At 40.3% G+C, this 19,277-nt stretch overlaps 1 protein-coding gene across 1 annotated transcript in view; it reads left to right on the top strand.

Moving 5' to 3' along the window:
- tecpr1a (tectonin beta-propeller repeat containing 1a) overlaps positions 1 to 19,277 on the top strand; it is a 101,766-nt gene that overhangs the window by 37,528 nt on the left and 44,961 nt on the right. Inside the window, exons 8-12 of the mRNA XM_073060178.1 lie at positions 1,575 to 1,676; positions 2,236 to 2,384; positions 6,047 to 6,555; positions 10,328 to 10,473; positions 13,551 to 13,706. Of these exons, the coding sequence (XP_072916279.1) occupies positions 1,575 to 1,676; positions 2,236 to 2,384; positions 6,047 to 6,555; positions 10,328 to 10,473; positions 13,551 to 13,706 (1,062 nt within the window). The remainder of the gene's footprint in view (positions 1 to 1,574; positions 1,677 to 2,235; positions 2,385 to 6,046; positions 6,556 to 10,327; positions 10,474 to 13,550; positions 13,707 to 19,277) is intronic.

The following is a 19,277-nucleotide window of genomic DNA, read 5'->3' as shown; positions in this document are numbered from 1 at the left end:
TGGTGGTGCAGGCTCGAAGGATTGAATGGTCTACTTAGGCACCTATTGTCTATTGTCTATAACTTCACCTGCAAGTTTTGAATTTTCTATCCTTTTAGAAAATGCCTTTATCCCTGTCACCAAAGTGCATGACTATACACTTCCCTATGCTGTATTCTATCTGCCACTTCTTTCCCCATTCTCCTAATATGTCTAAGTCCTTCTGCAGACTCACTGCTTCCTCAAATCTTTCTATCCCTCCAACTACTTTTGTATCGTCCACAAAATCAAATCCAAATTCCATCATCCAAATCATTGACATATAGTGTGAAAAGGAGCAGTCTCAACACTGACCCCTCTGGAACACTCCTAGTCATTGGCAGCCATCAGAAAAGGACCCCTTTATTCCCACTCTTAGAAACTATGCTGGCTTATCATGCACCTCCAAGTACCCGGAAATCTTTTCCCTTAATAACGGACTACTGAAGTCTCCAAAGCTCTGTAATTCTAATTCCAGTCCCTTCTTCGTCCCTAATTTCAAAAGTTCCACAATGCATGGCCATATGTTTGCTAACTGGGGCAGGTACTCAATAATTCCTCTCTGTCTCGCTCCTTTATGACATTCTTCAGGAAGTGTGATTACATAATCTTAAAGAAGGCCAATCTGCTCATAGTGTCTGTGCTGTAAAGAAGAGCTGCTGAATTAATTCTGTTCCCCCATTTCTTGCACACATTTCCTTTTCAAGTGTTAATTCCTTCTCTCAAAATCACTATCAAATTTCTGTTCTCCCATTCCGTCCAGCAGTGAATTCAAGATCACAACACCCAATCAAAATGCCACTGATTCAGGAAATTTGAAATAAATCCTGACCTGCTGAGTAGGAAATACTCAGCAGGTCAGGGAGTATCTGTGGAGAGAAAAACAGAGTTAGCTCTCCTTCTACAGAGGCTGGCTGACCTACTGTGTTTTTCCAGCATTTTCAGTTTATTCAATTTCAAACAATGCATTGAGCAAAAATAACCACCACTAATCATCCCATTACAAAAAAGAGAAAATCTTCAGATGTTGGAAATCCAAGCAACACACACAAAATGCTGGAGGAACTCAACAGGCCAGGCAGTATCTATGGAAAAGAATATTGTCGATGTTTCGGGCCAAGACTCTCATCCCATTGTTATTTATGTGCATTCGTTCATTATGTGTTCTCATGTAGTGTAACACGGACGATTATGGTCTTTCCATGACCATGATTGTTTTGGGAAACTTTGCTACAGAATTGGTTAGTCACTGTCTTCTTCTGGGCAGTGTCTTTACAAGACGGGTGTCCCTAGCCATGATCAATACTCTTCAGAGATTGTCTGCCTGGTGTTAGTGGTCACATAACCAGGACTTGTGATATGCACCAACAACTGTATTGATTTTTACTCAGTTTTTTTTTGCCAATTAAAATAAAATCTGCATCCTCCTTTACTGACCCCTCCTCTATTTATCCCAATTATTTCACTGATTTCCTCCTCCTCCTCCACCCTTCAGAATATTGAATAACTTACAAATGTACATGCAAGTCTTTTGAGGTGCATTTTCCTGTTGCCAGGTTTGGTTTAGAAGAGGTGTCTGTTCCGAGAACCCTGTTGGAACAGGGTGGATCTGCATGAATATAGAGATGATCATGGTGAATGTGGGATTAAATGATCAGGTAAAAGGAATGCTGGATTTTTTTTTGTTTTGACTGGACTTGTTTAATGATCAGATAATGGTTTCACTACAATCACTAATCCAGTTATTTGGGCTAAAACAAAAAGCAGGATATCCAAATGCTCAGCATATCTAGCAGCATCGTTGGAGTGAGAAATATTTTGAGTCAATCAATCTGTATCAGAACTGAAAAAGCTAAAGATAGAAAAGATTTAGGATGCAGGAAAGAGGGAACGGGTATTAAAAAAAGGGCAATAGGATTGATAGATGGGTTTAAATTTGTTATAATTTTGTTAACTATTTTGAGCATTCAGTTTTGCCTGACTGTATCAATGCCTTAGTGTTGTCCATTCTAACTTAAATTTAGATTAGTTTATTGCTATATACACCAGGGTGCAGTGGAATTCCTTGCTCAGGTGAAACTCACAGAGTAAATGCAATACATGGTAACAAAAGCTTGTGTATCATGTGAAATAATAATAATTTATTCTGGACTGCAGTTTGTAACCAGCTATAATGTGGGCTACTTGCACCCTGTGTCTGTCCCATCATCACCCCAGGTTTGGGGAATAGGTTCTGAAGACCGCTGTATCTACTTTCGGCAAGGTGTGACACCGACTGAGTACAGTGGAAAGGCTTGGAAAGTGATTGTAACAAGCCGGGAGCAGGACCGATCTTCCTGCGCAGGCAGCGCCACCAGTCTTGCAAGGTACAGCAACCCAGTCAATATTTGCTTTTTGCATTAATCATGAACTTTATGCTTCAAACCTACACTTAGTGGCCACTTCTATTAGGCACCTACTGCCACTGGGTGTATTTCTGTTTGTTTATTGTCTTCTGCTGCTGTAGACTATCCATTTCAAGGTTTGCCATATTGTGTGTTCAAAGATGCTCTTCTGTACACCAACACATGGTTATTTGATTTACCATCACCTTCCTATCAGCTTGAACCAGTCTGGCCATTCTCCTCTCTTATTAACAAGGCGTTTTTACCCACAGAACTGTCGTTCACTGGATTTTTTTTTGTTTTCACACAATTCTCTGTCAACGCTAAAGACTGTTGTGTGTGTGTAAATCCCAGGAGATCACCAGTAACTGAGATACCAAACCACCCTGTCTGGCACCAGCTATCATTCCACAGTCAAAATCACTTAGATCACGTTCTGATGTTTGGTCTGAACAACAATTGAACTTCTTGACCATGATCTCTTAGAACGCCCTTGGCAGTGTAGTGATCAGCACAATCCTAATACAGCTCACGATGTTGGAGTTTGGAGTTAATTCCGGTGTCCTCCGTAAGAAGTTTGTACGTCCTTGCCGTGAGCGTGTCCATTTACTCAAGGTGCTCTGATTTCCTCTCATAGTCCAAAGGCATTCTGGTTAGTAGGTTAATTGGTCATTGTAAATTGTCCTATGATGAGGCTAGGGTTAAGTCAGTTGCTGGGCAATGTGAGTCATTGGGCTGAAAGGGCCTGTTCCATTCTGTATTTCTAAGTAAAATAAATACGTCTGCTTTTTATGCATTGAGTTGCTGCTACATGATTGTGTGATTAGATATTTGCATTAACGAGCAGGTGTATGTAATGAAGTGGTCACTGAGTGTCGGTGCTGCATGAAAAATTATTTATCCCGTCTTAGAGGGACGTGGGAACATCACTAATTACATAGTCATACAACGTGGAAACAGGCCCTTAACAGCCCCCCATCAAGCATCCACTTACACTGATTCCATTTATTCTGACCACATTTTCATCAGCTCTATCCCAGTTTCTATGTAACAGTGGCTAGGAAGAAACTGGACTACCCAGCCTGCAGTCACAGGGAGAACTTGTGAACTCCTGGGGTTGGCATTGAACTTGGTTGATTGGGCTATGAGGTTAACAGCTCTATCAGCTGTGCCACTGAAAGCATATTCAGTCTATAATCTACCAATCAAAGTTCAAAGTAAATTTATTGTCAAAGTACATATACGTCACCATATACAACCCTGAGATTAATCTTCTTGCAGGCATTCGTAGTAAGTAGAGAGACACAAAATAAAATCAATAAAAAACAACAGACAACAGAGATGGACAAACAACCAATGTGAACAATATAAAGACAGCAAATTGTGTAGATACAAAAAGAAAAGAAAAAAATAGTAAAGATAACAGCGAGCAATAAATATTAAGAACTTGAATAGTAGAGTCCATAGGATGTGGAATCAATTCATTGTTGCGGTGAGTGAAGTTATCCCCTCTGATTCAAGAGCCTGTTGGTTAAAGGGTGATGACTGTCCCTAAATATGCTGGTGTGGGACTTAAGGCTTCTGTACCTTCTTCCTGATGGCAGCAGTAACTGCTACAGGGAAGCAGATTCATGAATTCAGTAAGTGGGACAGAAGATACTGATTGTGAGTTAGCATGTTAACTATTTATTTACAAGACAAACAGTGAAACACTCAACCAGGCCTCTAAGTCAAGCAAGTACTTATCTAAGCCCCCCCCCCCCACAAGTTGCAAGAATCTGACACTAAGCATTCAATAACCCTTCAAGCTAAACGCAGTTACAGATACTGATCCAAATTGAGCGCCCGAAGTGGCAGGACAAAACACACACTGAACGTGCACACAGTGGCAAATACTTAAAGTGTACACTTGAGCCCTCTGCACTGCAGCATACTGCCACTGTCAACCGTTTCCATGGCACCTATTGGCTACCTGGGCCACAGGTAAAGAGACTATGGTTACCATGTGCTGGATTTACCATGTGCCATGACATCATCAACTAAATGGAAGCTAGTGAGAGGGGCTGCATTGCTCCTTACATGAGCCCAGTCCTCACCTCCCATGGCAGAATGGCTTTTGATGAACAAATAAGTTAAGACACTTACTGCAACAGTAACTCAAAAAGTTATGGCTAGCCTTTCCTCATTAAGCAACCCACCCTTTTTGGGTACAAATTAGTAAACCTTTGAACTGTTTCCAATGCATTAACATCATTCCTTAAAGATAAAGATATAAATATTAGCCTTATTTGTCACAAGTACATTAAAACATAATGAAAGGTGTCATTTTTTTTGTCAATGACAAACACAGTCTAAGGATTGTGCTGGGGCAGCCCACAAGTGTCACCACACTCTGGCAACAACATAGTGTGCTCACAGCTCTAACCCTAACCCTAACCCTAACTGGTGAAATCTTAACTGGTAAAAGTAGTGAGTTTGACCCAGTCCATCACAATAAAGCCCTCCCCACTATTGAGCACATCTAAATGAAACATTGTCGCAAGAAAGCAGCATCTATTATCCAGAAGACACTCTTTTCTCACTGCTGCTATCAGAAAGAAGGTACAGGAGCTTCAGGACTCACACCATCAGGTTCAGGAACTGTTACTACCCCTCAGCCATCAGGCCCATAAACCAAAGGGGATAACTTCACTTGCCCATCATTGAAATGTTCCCACAACCTGTGGACTCAGTTCAAGGACTCTTCATCTCATGTCCTCAATATTTATTGCTTATTTATTATAATTATTTATTTCTATTTGTATTTGCACAGGTTATTGAATGCCCAAGTTTTTGCGGTCTTTCATTGATTCTGTTATGGCTATTATTCTATTATGGATTTATTGAGTATCCCTCAAGAAAATTAATCTCAGGGTTGTATATGATGACATATATATACTTTTATAATAAATTTACTTTGAACTTTTAACTGTATGTCTTTGGAATGTGGAGGAAACCAGAGCACCTCGAGGAAACCCACAGTCATAGGGAGAACATACAAACTCCTTACAGACAGTGGCAGATATCAAACCTTGATCAGTGATCGCCTGTGCTGGACAGCAATTGGGCTAACCACTACTCTACCATGCTACCCACAAAGGAAAATAATTTTTCCAGTATGGATTCTTTGAAGCATCTGTTCTATTAAATCCATTCTCCCTCTATCTTTCACTAGCATTTTTTTTAACCTTAAGCACTATCCCTCTTTTTGTTTTTTGGAAGTTAGTGTTTAATCTGCTACCATTGTCTTCAGCTTTACATTCCAGATCACAACAAAAAGCTTTTCCTTTTCTGGTTCCTTGGGTACTTTTTTTTCCTCATGTTCTCAATATTTATTGCTTATTTATTTATATTATTGTTTCTTCTTTTTGCATTTGCAGTTTGTTGTCTTCTGCACTCCAGGTGAAAGCACTAATTTGGCAATCGATCACTGATTCTGCTATAATTGCTATTCAATAGATTTGTTGAGTATGTCCATAAGAAAGTGAATCTCAGTGTTGAATATGGTGACATATGTGTATTTTGATAATAAAATTTACTTTGTGCTTTGAAAATCTTGAATGTTTTGAAATTATTTTATTTTCCCCTTTTTGGTTTTGTTTCAGTGCTGGGTGTTTCTTTGGTGATGAAGTTCGGTTACCATCCCAGGTCTCCATCACCAATGACGCTGATTATTCCTTGGAAACGGAGGGAGAAGAAAAGGGAACTGAAAACATTCCTGAAACAATTGAGAGAGTGAGGTGTTCCCATAACAGTGGAGATGTTGCTTCTTCCTGTCCTGCCATCGAGTCAAAATGCAATGCCGTGACCAATGTATTTGAGAACATCTCGTTAAATGAAGAATCTTTAGAAAAGTGCACTCAGCCTGACTTTGGATCAGCAGACCAAAGGCAGTCTCTGCAAGACAGTATGGAACTGGATGTTGCTCGAACTGACTCAAGTCCAGTGAACTTGGATGTGGCAGAAACATCCAGTGTGTCATCTGTGGCAATTTACCCTTTCGGAATTGATGAACATTGTGTGTCTGATGAGCACCCATTCTGGGCCTGGGTCAGTGGAGGCGGTTGTGATGTAGAAGCTCACACCCAGCTGAACTGGTTCAATGTCCAGTCAGGTAACCAATCCCCTTATGCTTGTTTATCACTATTCATACTACTTCTGATCAGTAATAAACAGTAATGGTAATTAATTTGGGTATAATGCACACAGAATTTCTTTAACCAGAGGGTGGTGAATCTGTGGAATTCATTGCCACAGATGGCTGTGGAGGCCAAGTCATTGGGTAAATTTAAACCAGAGGTTGATAAGGTCTTGATTAGTAAGGGTGTCAAAAGTTGCAGGGAGGAGGCATGAGAATGGTGTTCAGAGGGATAATAAATCAGCCATTTTGGAATGGCGGAGCAGACTCAATGGGCCAAATAGCTGAATTTTCTCCCACTGTATGTCATATGATCTAATGTTAATTATATTTTTCTCCAACTTGATGTATTTTATTCATTGAAGGAACTGTGTAGCAGATCTACCTTTTTATGTGCTTTGTTGCTTCTAAACCTGGCCGTAATATTCCAAAATAGCCTCTTCTCTTGGACCGTTAAGCTTGTACAGCCCCCTGACATTACTTCAGAATCAGGTTTAATATCACTGAAAAAAATGTTTTGTGGTAGCACTCAGTGTAATACATAAAAATACTAACAATTACAATAAGAAATATAAATTAATAAAGAGTAGTGCAAAGAGAGCAACAATAGTGAGTTAGTGTTCAAGGGTTGGTTCAATGCCCGTTCAGGTGGGGAATAGCCTTCCTAAAGTATTGAGTTTGGGTCTTCAGGCTCTTGTATCTCCTCTTGGATGTTAGTAATGAGAAGGGGACATATCTTGGGTGATGGAGGTCCTTAACGATGGATACCACCTTTTTGAGTCTTTGCTTTCTGAAGATGTTCTTAATGCTGAAGAGACTAGTGCCCATGATAGAGCTAGCTGAGTTTTCAGCCCACTGCAGCTTTTTACAATCCTGTGTGGTGGCCTCTCCGTACCAAACAGTAATGCCACTCACACATTGCTCTGATGCTCGTTATCGATCACGGTATGCCATAATCCTAAAAAGGCAAAGAAAATGGGGATGGTGAATGAATTTTTGGGGAAAACAAGTGGATAATTGATGTAGCATTAGAATCAATTAAGATTTGATAAGATACCACAATGTGGCCTAGAAATATGACTTACATGGAAATAGACAATAGAACTGGACAACAGAACTGCAGTGGGACCTATGCTAGTCCTGTGCAGGACCACAAGAAAATGTAGAGTTTCTAGAAATAATTCAGGAGAATTATCCTGGGAATGAAAGGGTTAACGTATGAGGAGAATTTGATGGCTCTGGGCCTGTACTCACTGAGGTTTAGAAAAATGAGAAGCTTAATAGCTTTAGCTCAATGAGATAAGATCTCATTGAAACCTATCAAATATCAAAAGAATACATATTGAATACATATGGCGAGGATGTTCCCACTACTGGGAGAGTCTAGGACCAGAGGGCACAGCCTCAGAATAGAAGGACGTCTCTTTAGAACAGACCTGAGGAAGAATTCCTTTAGCCAGAGGATGGTGAGAAATTCATTGCCACAAATGGCTGTGGAGGCCAAGTCATTGGGTAAACTTAAAGCAAAGGTTGATAGATTCTCAATTAATCAGGGTGTCAGAGGTTATTGGGAGAAGGCGGGAAAATAAATCAACTGTGATAGAATGGCAGAGAATACTCAAATAACCTAATTCTGTTCCTCTGTCTTATGGAATGGTTACATGAGCAAAGTCCATATTTTTCCAAAGTGAAAGAGGTGAGAACATCAGAGCCATCTCCTGCCATGGCAGATGTGTCTAGTGTGTAAGTTCACAATGGGAGCCATGATTTCAGAGACTGGTTCAGATCTGGGCTAGTGTTTGCTTGTTTGGCAGGTGAAGATCGGAAAGAGCACAACATGCATCTGGCACAAGATGAGATGGTGTGAGTTGGGGTCCCAAAGGAAATACAAGAGACATCTGGCTCATAATATGGAAACCTTCAGTGCTGACTCTCCAATAATGGCTTGGGTGAGGTCTTTTTACTTCCATTTAGACCTGTTCATTCAGTGGAAGCCCACAATCTGGAGTGTGTATTCATGCTTAAATGATGAAACTGCATCTTCAAATATGTGCTCCACTACAATTAACATCCTGCAGTCATGTCTGTGCTTAAATACAAAACAAGCACCTGGAATTTCCCTTTGACAGAAGTGCTGGACCGTATGACATATACAACCTCTGCTTTAAATATACCCAATTACTTTGCATCCACCTGTCTGTGGCAATTAGTTCCTCAGATTTACCACCTTCTGGCTGAAGAAATTCCACCTCATCTCTGTTTAAAAGGACGTCCTTCTATTCCGAGGCTGTATCCTTTGGTCCTAGACTCTCCCACTATAGGAAATATCCTCTCCATGGTTACTCATCTAGACTTTTAAGTATTTGATCGCTGTCTGTGACATCCTATCTCAATGAGATGAAGCATTTAAGGTTATCATTTTAACAGAAAAGGTTATGATTTTACTCCATGCGGTGTAGGAGAATGAGGGGAGATTTGATAGAGGTATACAAAATTATGAGGGGTATATATAGGGTAAATGCAAGCAGGCTTTTTCCATTGAGGTTGGGCAGGACTATAACCAGAGGTCATGGGTTAAGGGTGAAAGGTGAACTATTTAAGGGGAACCTGAGAGGGAATTTCTTCACTCAGGGTGGTGAGAGTGTGGAACAAGCTGCCACTGGGTGTTGGATGCAGGTTCGATTTCAACATTTAATAGAAGTTTGGATAGGTACATGGATGAGAGGGGTATGGAGGACTATGGTGCAGGTGTGGGTCAGTGGAACCAGGCAAAATAACAGTTTGGCTACATGAGACAAAGAGTGTGTTTCTGTGCTGCATTGCTTTATGACCCACCCTAAAACATACTTTAAAAGTGAACTTTCTAGTAATTTTTTTTGTTCATAGTTTAGTAAATGCTAAGAACTGAAACAAGGCTTTTCTTTAACTTGATTGCCAACTCTAATAACCTAGCTGCTATCACTCACCAAGAATATCAGGGTAAACTATCTGTCCCACAGAGCTCATCTTTAGTTCCAGAGTGTTGCATAAACTATACATTCTGTGGCCACTTTATTAGGTACACCTTCTCGTTAATGCAAATATCTCATCAGCCAATTGTGTGACAGCAACTGAATGTTTAAAAGCATTCAGACATGGTCAAGAGGTTTAGTTGTTGTTCAGACCAAACATCAGAATGAGGAACAAATGTGATCTAAGTGCATTGACCATGGAGTGATTGTTGGTGCCAGATGGGGTGGTTTGAGTATCTCAGAAACTGCTGATCTCCTGGGATTTTCACACACAACAGTCTCTAGAGTTTACAGAGAATGGTGTAAGAAACAAAAAAACATCCTGTGAGGAGCAGTTCTGTGGGCGAAAATGCCTTGTTAGTGAGAGAGGTCAGAGGAGGATGGCCAGGCTGGTTCAAGCTGACAGGAAAGTGAAAGTAAGTGAAATAACCACTCATTACAATAGTGGTGTGCAGAAGAGCATCTCTGAATGCACATGTTGAACCTTGATGTGGAAGGGCTACAGCAGCAGAAGACCATGAATAGAGAAATTCATGGCCTCTTTATTAAGTACCCCCTGTATTTAATAAAGTGACCACTGATAGCATTTCTTTGCTTCTGCTCTGATGCTGAAATTAACTGTTACAGTTCTCTTAAACAGTTTTATTATATAAATGTGGATTCAGAAACAATAATGGCAGAATGTATGTCTTTGCTGCATAACAAAATCCTATCTTCATGCTTTTGTGGTTTTGCAGGGCAATCAATTTCCATGCACTCGCTCTCGATGCCCAGTGGTTTTCCACAGCAGACAGTTTGGAGGAAGCAAATTGTTCAACAGTTAATTGAGCGGTCCAAACGAGAGGTGGATGATTTTAAGCATTATGAACAGGCTGTGGAGCAGGTAGGGACTTACGACATTTTCAAAGGTTTCAAAGGTACATTTAATGTCAGAGAAATGTATACAATATACATCCTGAAATTCTTTTTCTTCGCAAACATCCACGAAAACAGAGGAGTGCCCCAAAGAATGAATGCCAGATGTTAAATGTTAGAACCCCAAAGCCTCCCCCTCCAGCTCTCCCACCAGCAAAAAAAAGCATTGGCTCCCCCCACCGAGCACTCAAGTGTTCAGCAAAGCATCAGTAAAGACAACCACTTGCAGTACCCCAAAGGCTGCTCGTTCACTTGTTAATTCGACATACCACAGGCTCTCTCTCTCTCCGTAATAAGGGAAAAAGAGGTGTCCCCATTTCTCAGCGAGATGGGTGACATAACAAACAACTCGCTGATTTACGATGTTAAAAGTCTGTTGCATCGCATTGTCCAAGCTTGTGCCCAAAGAATTCAGATCTTTGGGCACACAGCCGGCAGCCAGCTCACTGTTTACAACCTTCCATCTCCCATGACACCCTAGACGGCGGCACCAACCTCGAGTCCGCCCACCTCCAGAGCCATGAAATTCCAGAACCCTGAAGGCGCGCTAGTCTTCTAGGCCACACGCTTGGTATATCGAACAGCAGCCATTCATGAGACCCCAAGAGCAGGTCCCGTTGCCGCGAAGAATCGAGGTCAGCGTGTAACTCCAGGTCAGGTCTTTAAAAGAACCCTGAGAGGGAAAAAATAGAGATATCAAAGATAGAAATAGAGCTGTTTCCGAAGATGCAAGCAAAGGAGTCGCCGTTAAGGAATCTTGCTTTAAAAATACAATAACAGTTACAATGAAAATAATAGCCAACTGATAATGGAAATACAGAAATTTTAATGAGATATTTAAAGAAGAAAATTAGGAGGTCTAAGCAGAGGTACAAAAAAACCCTAGAGGAAAAAAATACTGAAAATTCCAAAGCATTAGGAGTATATTAAGAATGAGAGGTTAACCTCAAAATGAATAGGGAAGACTGGTTTAGAAAGTTAGAAGCCATGGGGGATGGATGAGGAGAGTGAACGATTTGTATTTGTAATTGGAAGCTCATGATCAATGATGTCCCAACAAGATTGGTGTCTGTACCCTCACAGTTATATACAGAAACAGCCTAAATGTGAAGGTAGGCGCATAACTGCAATTCAACTCTAATAATCCACGGTATAACTATTTGAAAATCGCCATAGCTTGGCATCTGGCTCACCTAGCTCCTAGTTCCCTACTGCTTGTCCATTCACATAGGCTGTGGTTTCTGCATTCACTTTAAGCTTATTAGCTTCAATGGAATTTTACTCTAACACAGGGACTCAAAGGTTAATTTATTATCAAAGTATACAACTCTGAAATTCTTCTTCTCCAAATAGCCAAGAAAGAAAAGAAAGGCAGCATGATCATCAACCATAAGACCATAAGACAAAGGAGCAGAAGTCGGCCATTCGGCCCATCGAGTCTGCTCTGCGATTTCAACATGAGCTGATCCAATCTCCCCTTTAGTCCCATTCCCCCGCCTTCTCACCATAACCTTTGATGCCCTGACTACTCAGATACCTATCAATCTCTGCCTTAAATACATCCAGTGACTTGGCCTCCACTGCCGCCCATGACAACAAATTCCTTAGATTCACCACCCTCTGGCTAAAAAAATTTTTTTGCATCTCTGTTCTGAATGGGCGCCCTGCAATCCTCAAGTCATGTCCTCTCGTACTAGACTCCCCCACCATGGGAAACAACTTTGCCACATCCACTCTGTCCATGCCTTTCAACATTTGAAATGTTTCTATGAGGTCCCCCCTCATTCTTCTAAACCCACCCTACACAAAAAGCAAGCAAAAAGGGAGTAGACACATCAACCTCTAAACCCTTCCTCCCACACAAAAAAGAGCAAAACGGAACAGGCACTTTGATCCCCAAATCCTCCTCCCTGCACAAATAAAAACGAGAATGATCTTGCAAGAAACAGAATTGAAAAAAACTATAAGACTAAAGAAAAAGTCTATAATCCAAGTCTATATCCAAAACGCAGAAAACCTGGGTAACATATTAAAATGCATTAATAGTATATTGAAATACGGCCAAATTAACAGCTAATACTTCAGCAAGTCTGCTTATTCAGCATTGGCTAAGGCTCAGGGTAAGAGACTTCAACAGATTTGTACTTAAGCTGATAAGTTTGTAGATAATTTGAAAGTTGATAGTATTGTTAATAATGAGGCAAGTAGTCTCAGGCTGTAGAACAATTTTAATGAGTTGGTAAAATGGTCAGAATAATGGAATTTAATCTTGTGAGGTGATGTATTTTAGAAGATTAAAACATTAAGATATACCCAATGAATTGTAGGGTGCTTGGGAGTATTAAAGAGCACAGTGTTCTGGGTGTGCAAGTTCTATGATCACCGAGCTTGATTAGGATACTTAAAGGGTTCATTAGCCAGGCCAGAACAGAAACATTATGGAACAACTGTAGGTATATAAAATAAAAATTCATCCACAGGTGGAATACTATGTATAGTTGTTACTATAGAAAGGGTGTAATAGCACTGGAGAGTGTGCCAGGTTGCTTGTAAATATCTTGTAATGTTTTGCTTTTCTTTGTCATTTGGATACAAGGGTCTTAAGCAATAAAGTCAATATTATTCTGAGAAGCAGGAAATTTTTAAAGTTGGTTATGTTTCCAGTAATATCCATATTTAACTCAGAGCTGGATATTTCAGCCCAATTTCTGAGTGATTTCCTTGTGCAATGATTCCCTGTTTTACAAAAATACAGTGAATTTTGCCAGTGTTTTTAGATAGTAAAACTTTAATTGGGACATTTTGTAATGGAATTAGTATAGTGTAGTTTACAAGCAGAAAAGATTCTGCAGATGCTGAAAATCCAGAATAACACACGCACAATGCTGGAGGAACTCAGCAGGCCAGGCAGCATCTCTGCAAAAGAATAAATAGTCAGTGATTTGGGTACATGATGTCCAGCATAGCAATGATAGGCTGTAGATCCTTTATCCACCCTACATGACTCTGATCTTCTGTTCTCTTGCTACATTTCTGTTGTACCAGTCTGTGTGGATAAAAAAGGGAACAATGAAGTGGTGGAGAGATTGGAAGCCGCACAAATGGACAGATGTCAAGGTAGCACTGGAACAGTTCACAGGCAACGATGGGAAACGGGATGGAATATTTTTCATATACTACACGTACAATGATGAGAAAAAGGTAAGTTCTGTCTGACCTCATTCTTCTCTACACGATATTTATTATTATTATTTCTTTCTTTCTTGCATTTACACAGTTTGTAGTCTTGCACACTGGTTGAAATCTCAAGTTGGTGCAGTCTCTCATTGATTTTGTTAGAGTTATTATTCTATTATGGATTTATTGAGAATGCCTACAAGAAGATGAATCTCAAGATTGTATATGGTGACATATACTTTGAATTTTGAATTTCAAGTCATCCAAAATCCAAAATCCCAAATTCTGATCATCTATGGTGCTTGTTGAACAATATTGTCTTCCGATTAAAATTATTCTTGTTTTCAGTTTCTTCCATAGTTTTGTCTTTCTATGTCACTGTAGTCTCCTCCAGCCTTTCAGCCCTAGGATAAATTAACATTTCTCTAATGTTGGTCCTTGCCATTGGCATCCATGCCTTTAGTAGCAGTTTTGAATTCCTGCCTAAACTTTTCCCCGTTTCATCTAAGATGTGTTTTAAAACCAAACATTTTGACCATGATTGTTGGTCATCTGCCCTAGTATCATTTCCTGTGGTGGTGTTTCGAATTTTATCTGATTCCATGCATGTGAAGTACATTGAATTAGCTTGCTATACTGAAAGTACACATCATGCCATTTTAGGTATACCTGTACACCTGCTTATTAAAGCAAACAATCTCTAGACTTTATTGAAAATCATGTGAGAAACAAAAAGCTTCCAGTGAGCAGCAATTCTGTGGGCAAAATTGCCTTGTTAGTGAGAGTGGTCAGAGAAGAATGGCCAGACTGGTTCAAGCTGACAGGAAGGCGACAGTAACCCAGATAACCACACATTACAACACCGGTGTGCAGAAAGTCATCTCTGAATGCACAACGTGTTGAACCTTAAAGTGGATGGACTACAGCAGCAGAAGACCACAGCAGGATCCACTCCTGTACCTAATAAAGAGGCCAATGAATGTGTGTTTCAAGTTGTTATTGTTTATGTAATGTGCTGTACTATTCTATGTTCTATGTAGGATATCCTGGTCAGGCAGAATCTGTGGAGAACAAAGTATGGTCAGCATGGACAAGTTAGGCTGAAGGGCCTGATTCTGTGCTGCATTATTCTGACTCTTTAATAAACATATTTATAGATTCACTTTATTTATCTCGTGTACATCAAAACAAATTGTGAAAGGCGTCCAAGGATGTACTAGAGGCAGCCTGCAAGTGTTGTTATGCTTCCAGCACCAATATAGAATGCTCACAACTTTACTAACCCTAACCCATAAACTTTTGGAACACTGTTCCCTCTAGGCTGTGTGGAAGTGCGCGGTTCTGTAGTTACTGAAATGCTCAAAGCCTTTGCTGCCACGCATCTGGAATTTTCTTAACACTTAAACATAGGGAAAATTGCTTCAGAATGTGGGAAGAAACTGGAATCCCAAGGAAAGGAAGAATATTCAGACTCCTTACAAATAGCAGCAGGAATTGAACTCTGATCACTGGCACTGTAAAGCATTATGCTAACTATTACGCTACCATGCCACCACTGTGCAGATCAAATTTAGCTTCTCTGCACACCTGTTGCCTGACCTGCTAAGCATTTACAGATTTTGTTGTTAATAGGTTTATCAGAATTTTTGTTAATTTTGACAGATAAATTCAATATTTGAATTGAATTGACCTTATTTCTTACATCCTTCATACACATGAGCAGTAAAATTCTTTGCGTTACGTCTCCGTCTAAATGTGCAATTTATAGTAATTTAAAATAAATAATATGTACAACAGTATAACATAGAAATACAGTTGTGTCTGCATGAATTAATCAGTCTGATGGCCTGGTGGAAGAAGCTGTTCTGGAGCCTGTTGGTCCTGGCTTTTATGCTGCGGTACCGTTTCCTGGATGGTAGCAGCTGGAACAGTTTGTGGTTGGGGTAACTTGGGTCCCCAATGATTCTCTTTTTACACACCTGTCTTTGTAAATGTCCTGAATGTTGAGAAGTTCACATCTACAGATGCACTGGGCCGTCTGCACCACTCTCTGCAGAGTCCTGAGATTGAGGGAAGTACAGTTCCCATACCAGACAGTGACGCAGCCAGTCAGGATGTTCTCAATTGTGCCCCTGTAGAAAGTTCTTAGGATTTGGGGGCCTGTACCAAACTTCTTCAACTATCTGAGGTGAAAGAGATGCTGTTGTGCCGTTTTCACCACACAGCCATTATGTTCGGACCACGTGAGATCCTCAGTGATGTGTGTGTCGAGGAACTTAAAGCTGTTCACCCTCTCAACCCCAGATCCATTGATGTCAATAGAGACTAGCCTGTCTCCATTCCTCCTGTAGTCCATAGCCAGTTCCTTTGTATTTGCAACATTGAGGGAGAGATTGTTTTCTTGACACCACTGTGTCAGGGTGATGACTTCTCTGTAGGCTGCCTCATTATTATTTGAGTTTAAGCCAGTCAGTGTAGTGTCATCAGCAAATTTAATTAGCAGATTGGAGCTGTGGGTGGCGACACAGTCATGGGTATACAGAGAGTAAAGGAGGGGGCTTAGTACATAGCCCTGAGGGGCACCTGTGTTAAGGGTCAGAGGGGAGAGGTGAGGGAGCCCACTCTTACCACCTGCCTGCGATATGACAGGAAGTCCAGGATCCAGCTACATTTGTTTTCGCACATTTATTTTGATTTTTATTGAGTGGCATTTTCAGGATTGCATGAAATTAGTTCTGGTGGAGGGAGGGAGACAACTTGTATAAGACAATATCCATTAAATATTTCATGATCTGGGAATCAGAATCAATTTTATTATCTATGACATATGTCATGAAATGTGTTGTTTTGTGGCAGCAGTACAGTGCAAAAAATAAAATATCATCATCATCATCATCGTTGTGTGCCATGTCATATGACATAAGCAATCATGGACTTTGTCCATGATTACTCATGGCAAATCTTTCTACAGAAGTGGTTTGCCACTTCTGAGCAATGTCTTTACAAGATGGGTGACCCCAGCCATTATCAATTTCCTACAGAGATTATAGAGATTGTCTCCCTGGCATCAGTGGTCACATAACCAGGACGTGATATGCACCAGCTGCTCATACGACCATCCACCACCTTGCTCCCAAGGCTTCACGTGACCCTGATCGGGGGTGGAGGGGGGCTAAGCAGGTGCTACACCTTGCCCAAGGGTGACCTGCAGGCTAGCGGAGGAAAGGAGTGCTTTTCCAGACCACCACCCAAAATAAAATATTCTGTATATTATAATAAGAAATTTATATAGCAAAAGTAGAGAGCAAAAAAAGATAATGTTCACGGGTTCATTGTCTGTTCAGAAATCTGATAACAGAGAGGAAGAAGCTGTGATGTGTATCTTCAAGCTCCTGTACCTCCTCTCTGATGGTAGTACTGAGAAGAGGTCACGTCCTGGGTGGTGGTGGTCCTTAATGATGAATGCTGCCTTTGTAAGGCATCATCTTTTGATATAAAATCAAATGTAAATCGCTAATGGCAGTTTTTTTCAATTATATTTATTTCAAATTTTCAATCTTCTGCAAAAAGAAGATTGAAAAAATATTGACAAATCCCAAGTTTTTTGTTAATGCTGATGTGATTACTAACAAGTTCCTGGTTAATAACAAGGAATCTTTTAATTTATGAATATGAGGTGAAATGGACTAATTGAGCAAAATTGCATCATGCCAAACTTACCGGTAGTTATTTTGTAACTTTACATCAAGTGCATTTCTCACTGCATCAGTTATCAGTGCTAATGTTTGATTCTGAATGATTTGATTATGAAATGAATACGTATCTTAGCAGGAATTGTCCTTGTTTACACATTCAATTTTGTGGCCCTTCTTTAAAAAAAATTCTTACAAGATCTAATCTCCATGGATGTTGCCTGACTTGCTGAGTTCCTCCAACTTTTTGTGTGTATTCTTCTTTTAAGGGCTATTCATTTTGGCCCAGATTCAAAATTGAAATCTGCTCTGGTTGGAATGATGTTTAAATATTTATAGGCTCAGGTTTCAGAAGTGTTGCATTCACAGTGTAGCTGGACATGCTTCAAGCAAAGGGGGATATTTATTTCTCAGATCCCTGGCTTTCAAAGACATAAAAACACTAACATGTAAAAAGGCTTTGTACATACTGTATTTGTGATTTTATGGTTTTAGTTCCTTAAGGTAGTTATATCCAGGCTGGTAATGGGGACAAGATCCTGCTACCTATTAAATGCTCCCAATGGCCTAGCCTCCGACAACCATGTCCAGCTCCTGGCCTTCATATGTGGCTTACCTACTAAGCCCAGCAGAACCATTTCTACTGGCAGGTGAAGGGGCAAAGGCAGGTCATTGGTGCCTTAAAACCATTTGCTTTGGGCAGGTGGGGCTCATTAGCCATGGTTGCCAACTCATCTAGGAGAAGGAAAACTGATTTCAAACCTTCACTGCCTTCTGATTATATCCACTCATGGTAGTAAATTCCAAGTAACAAATCCTGAGCTGGAATCCCTAAGGCAGTCCTGTGTTGATTTCAATACTTACTGGTAACTCCTGTAATACTGTTGGTCCCAAACTGTATTGGTCTCTGCTATTCCTTTTGATTCATTAGATGCCTGGAGAGAGGGAGCTTGCAATAGCTTGCTTTCTATATTGTAACTGGTCAGACAGCTAGGACACAACATCCATGTTCAACCCTGACCAGCAGAGGCCTCAATGTAGAAAGGCCTTGTTTTACAATAAAATAGATCTATCTTGCTCATCAGAGACACATTTCTGTCATGAAGTAGACTGTTGGTCATTCAGTTTTTCTACTTGGATGCAGTGCTGTCTCCCACTTCCAGTGAAACATATTGACATCGTTTAGAGTCCACGACCAGATTCAGGCTACAGATTCTGAATGGCAGCACTCTATAGATTTGAAACATGATGTTTCAAAAAATCAGCAATAACTTTTTATTTCTCACATTCTTGGCCAAAATAATGTAATGTAAAATGAAAAGTAAAAAAAATGTAGATTTTGAAATATAAACAAAGTTCTGAAAACATTTCGCTGATGAAGGGGAGTCATCAACTTGAAGCATTAATTCTTTTTCTCTCTCTTTTCGAACCTGCTGAGTATTTTCATTGGTTTCTGTTTTAATAATGGCTTGCTTTCACAAAAAGAGTGTATGTATTCAGTCTGGATTGTAACTTCATGCCAGGGAGTGCAACATTTGTGAAGGGCTCCCCCATAGGTCCTCAGTAGTGAAACATGTTTTTTTTAATGTAACCTTTTATTTAAGGTGTGATTATTTACCTTGTCAAAGTCAAGTTTACTGTTGCTTGGCATTCAGGATGAGGTAGTAAACTGGATTAGACATTGACTTTGTGGAAGAAGCTGGAAGTGGTAGTAGAGGGTTGCCTCTCTGACAGAAGGCCTGTGACTAGTGGTGTGCCACACGGATCAGTGCTGGGTCCTTTGTTGTTTGTCATCTATATCAATGATCAGAATGATAATATGGTTAACTAGATCAGCAAATTGATGGATGACACCAAGATTGGGGGTATAGTGGACAGTAAGGAAGGCTATCATGGCATGCAG

The sequence above is a fragment of the Hemitrygon akajei genome, chromosome 11, assembly GCF_048418815.1.
Source record: "Hemitrygon akajei chromosome 11, sHemAka1.3, whole genome shotgun sequence".
Lineage (NCBI taxonomy): Eukaryota > Metazoa > Chordata > Chondrichthyes > Myliobatiformes > Dasyatidae > Hemitrygon > Hemitrygon akajei.
The sequence above is the reverse complement of the archived record's forward strand: the minus strand, read 5'-3'. Positions and strand labels throughout refer to the sequence as shown.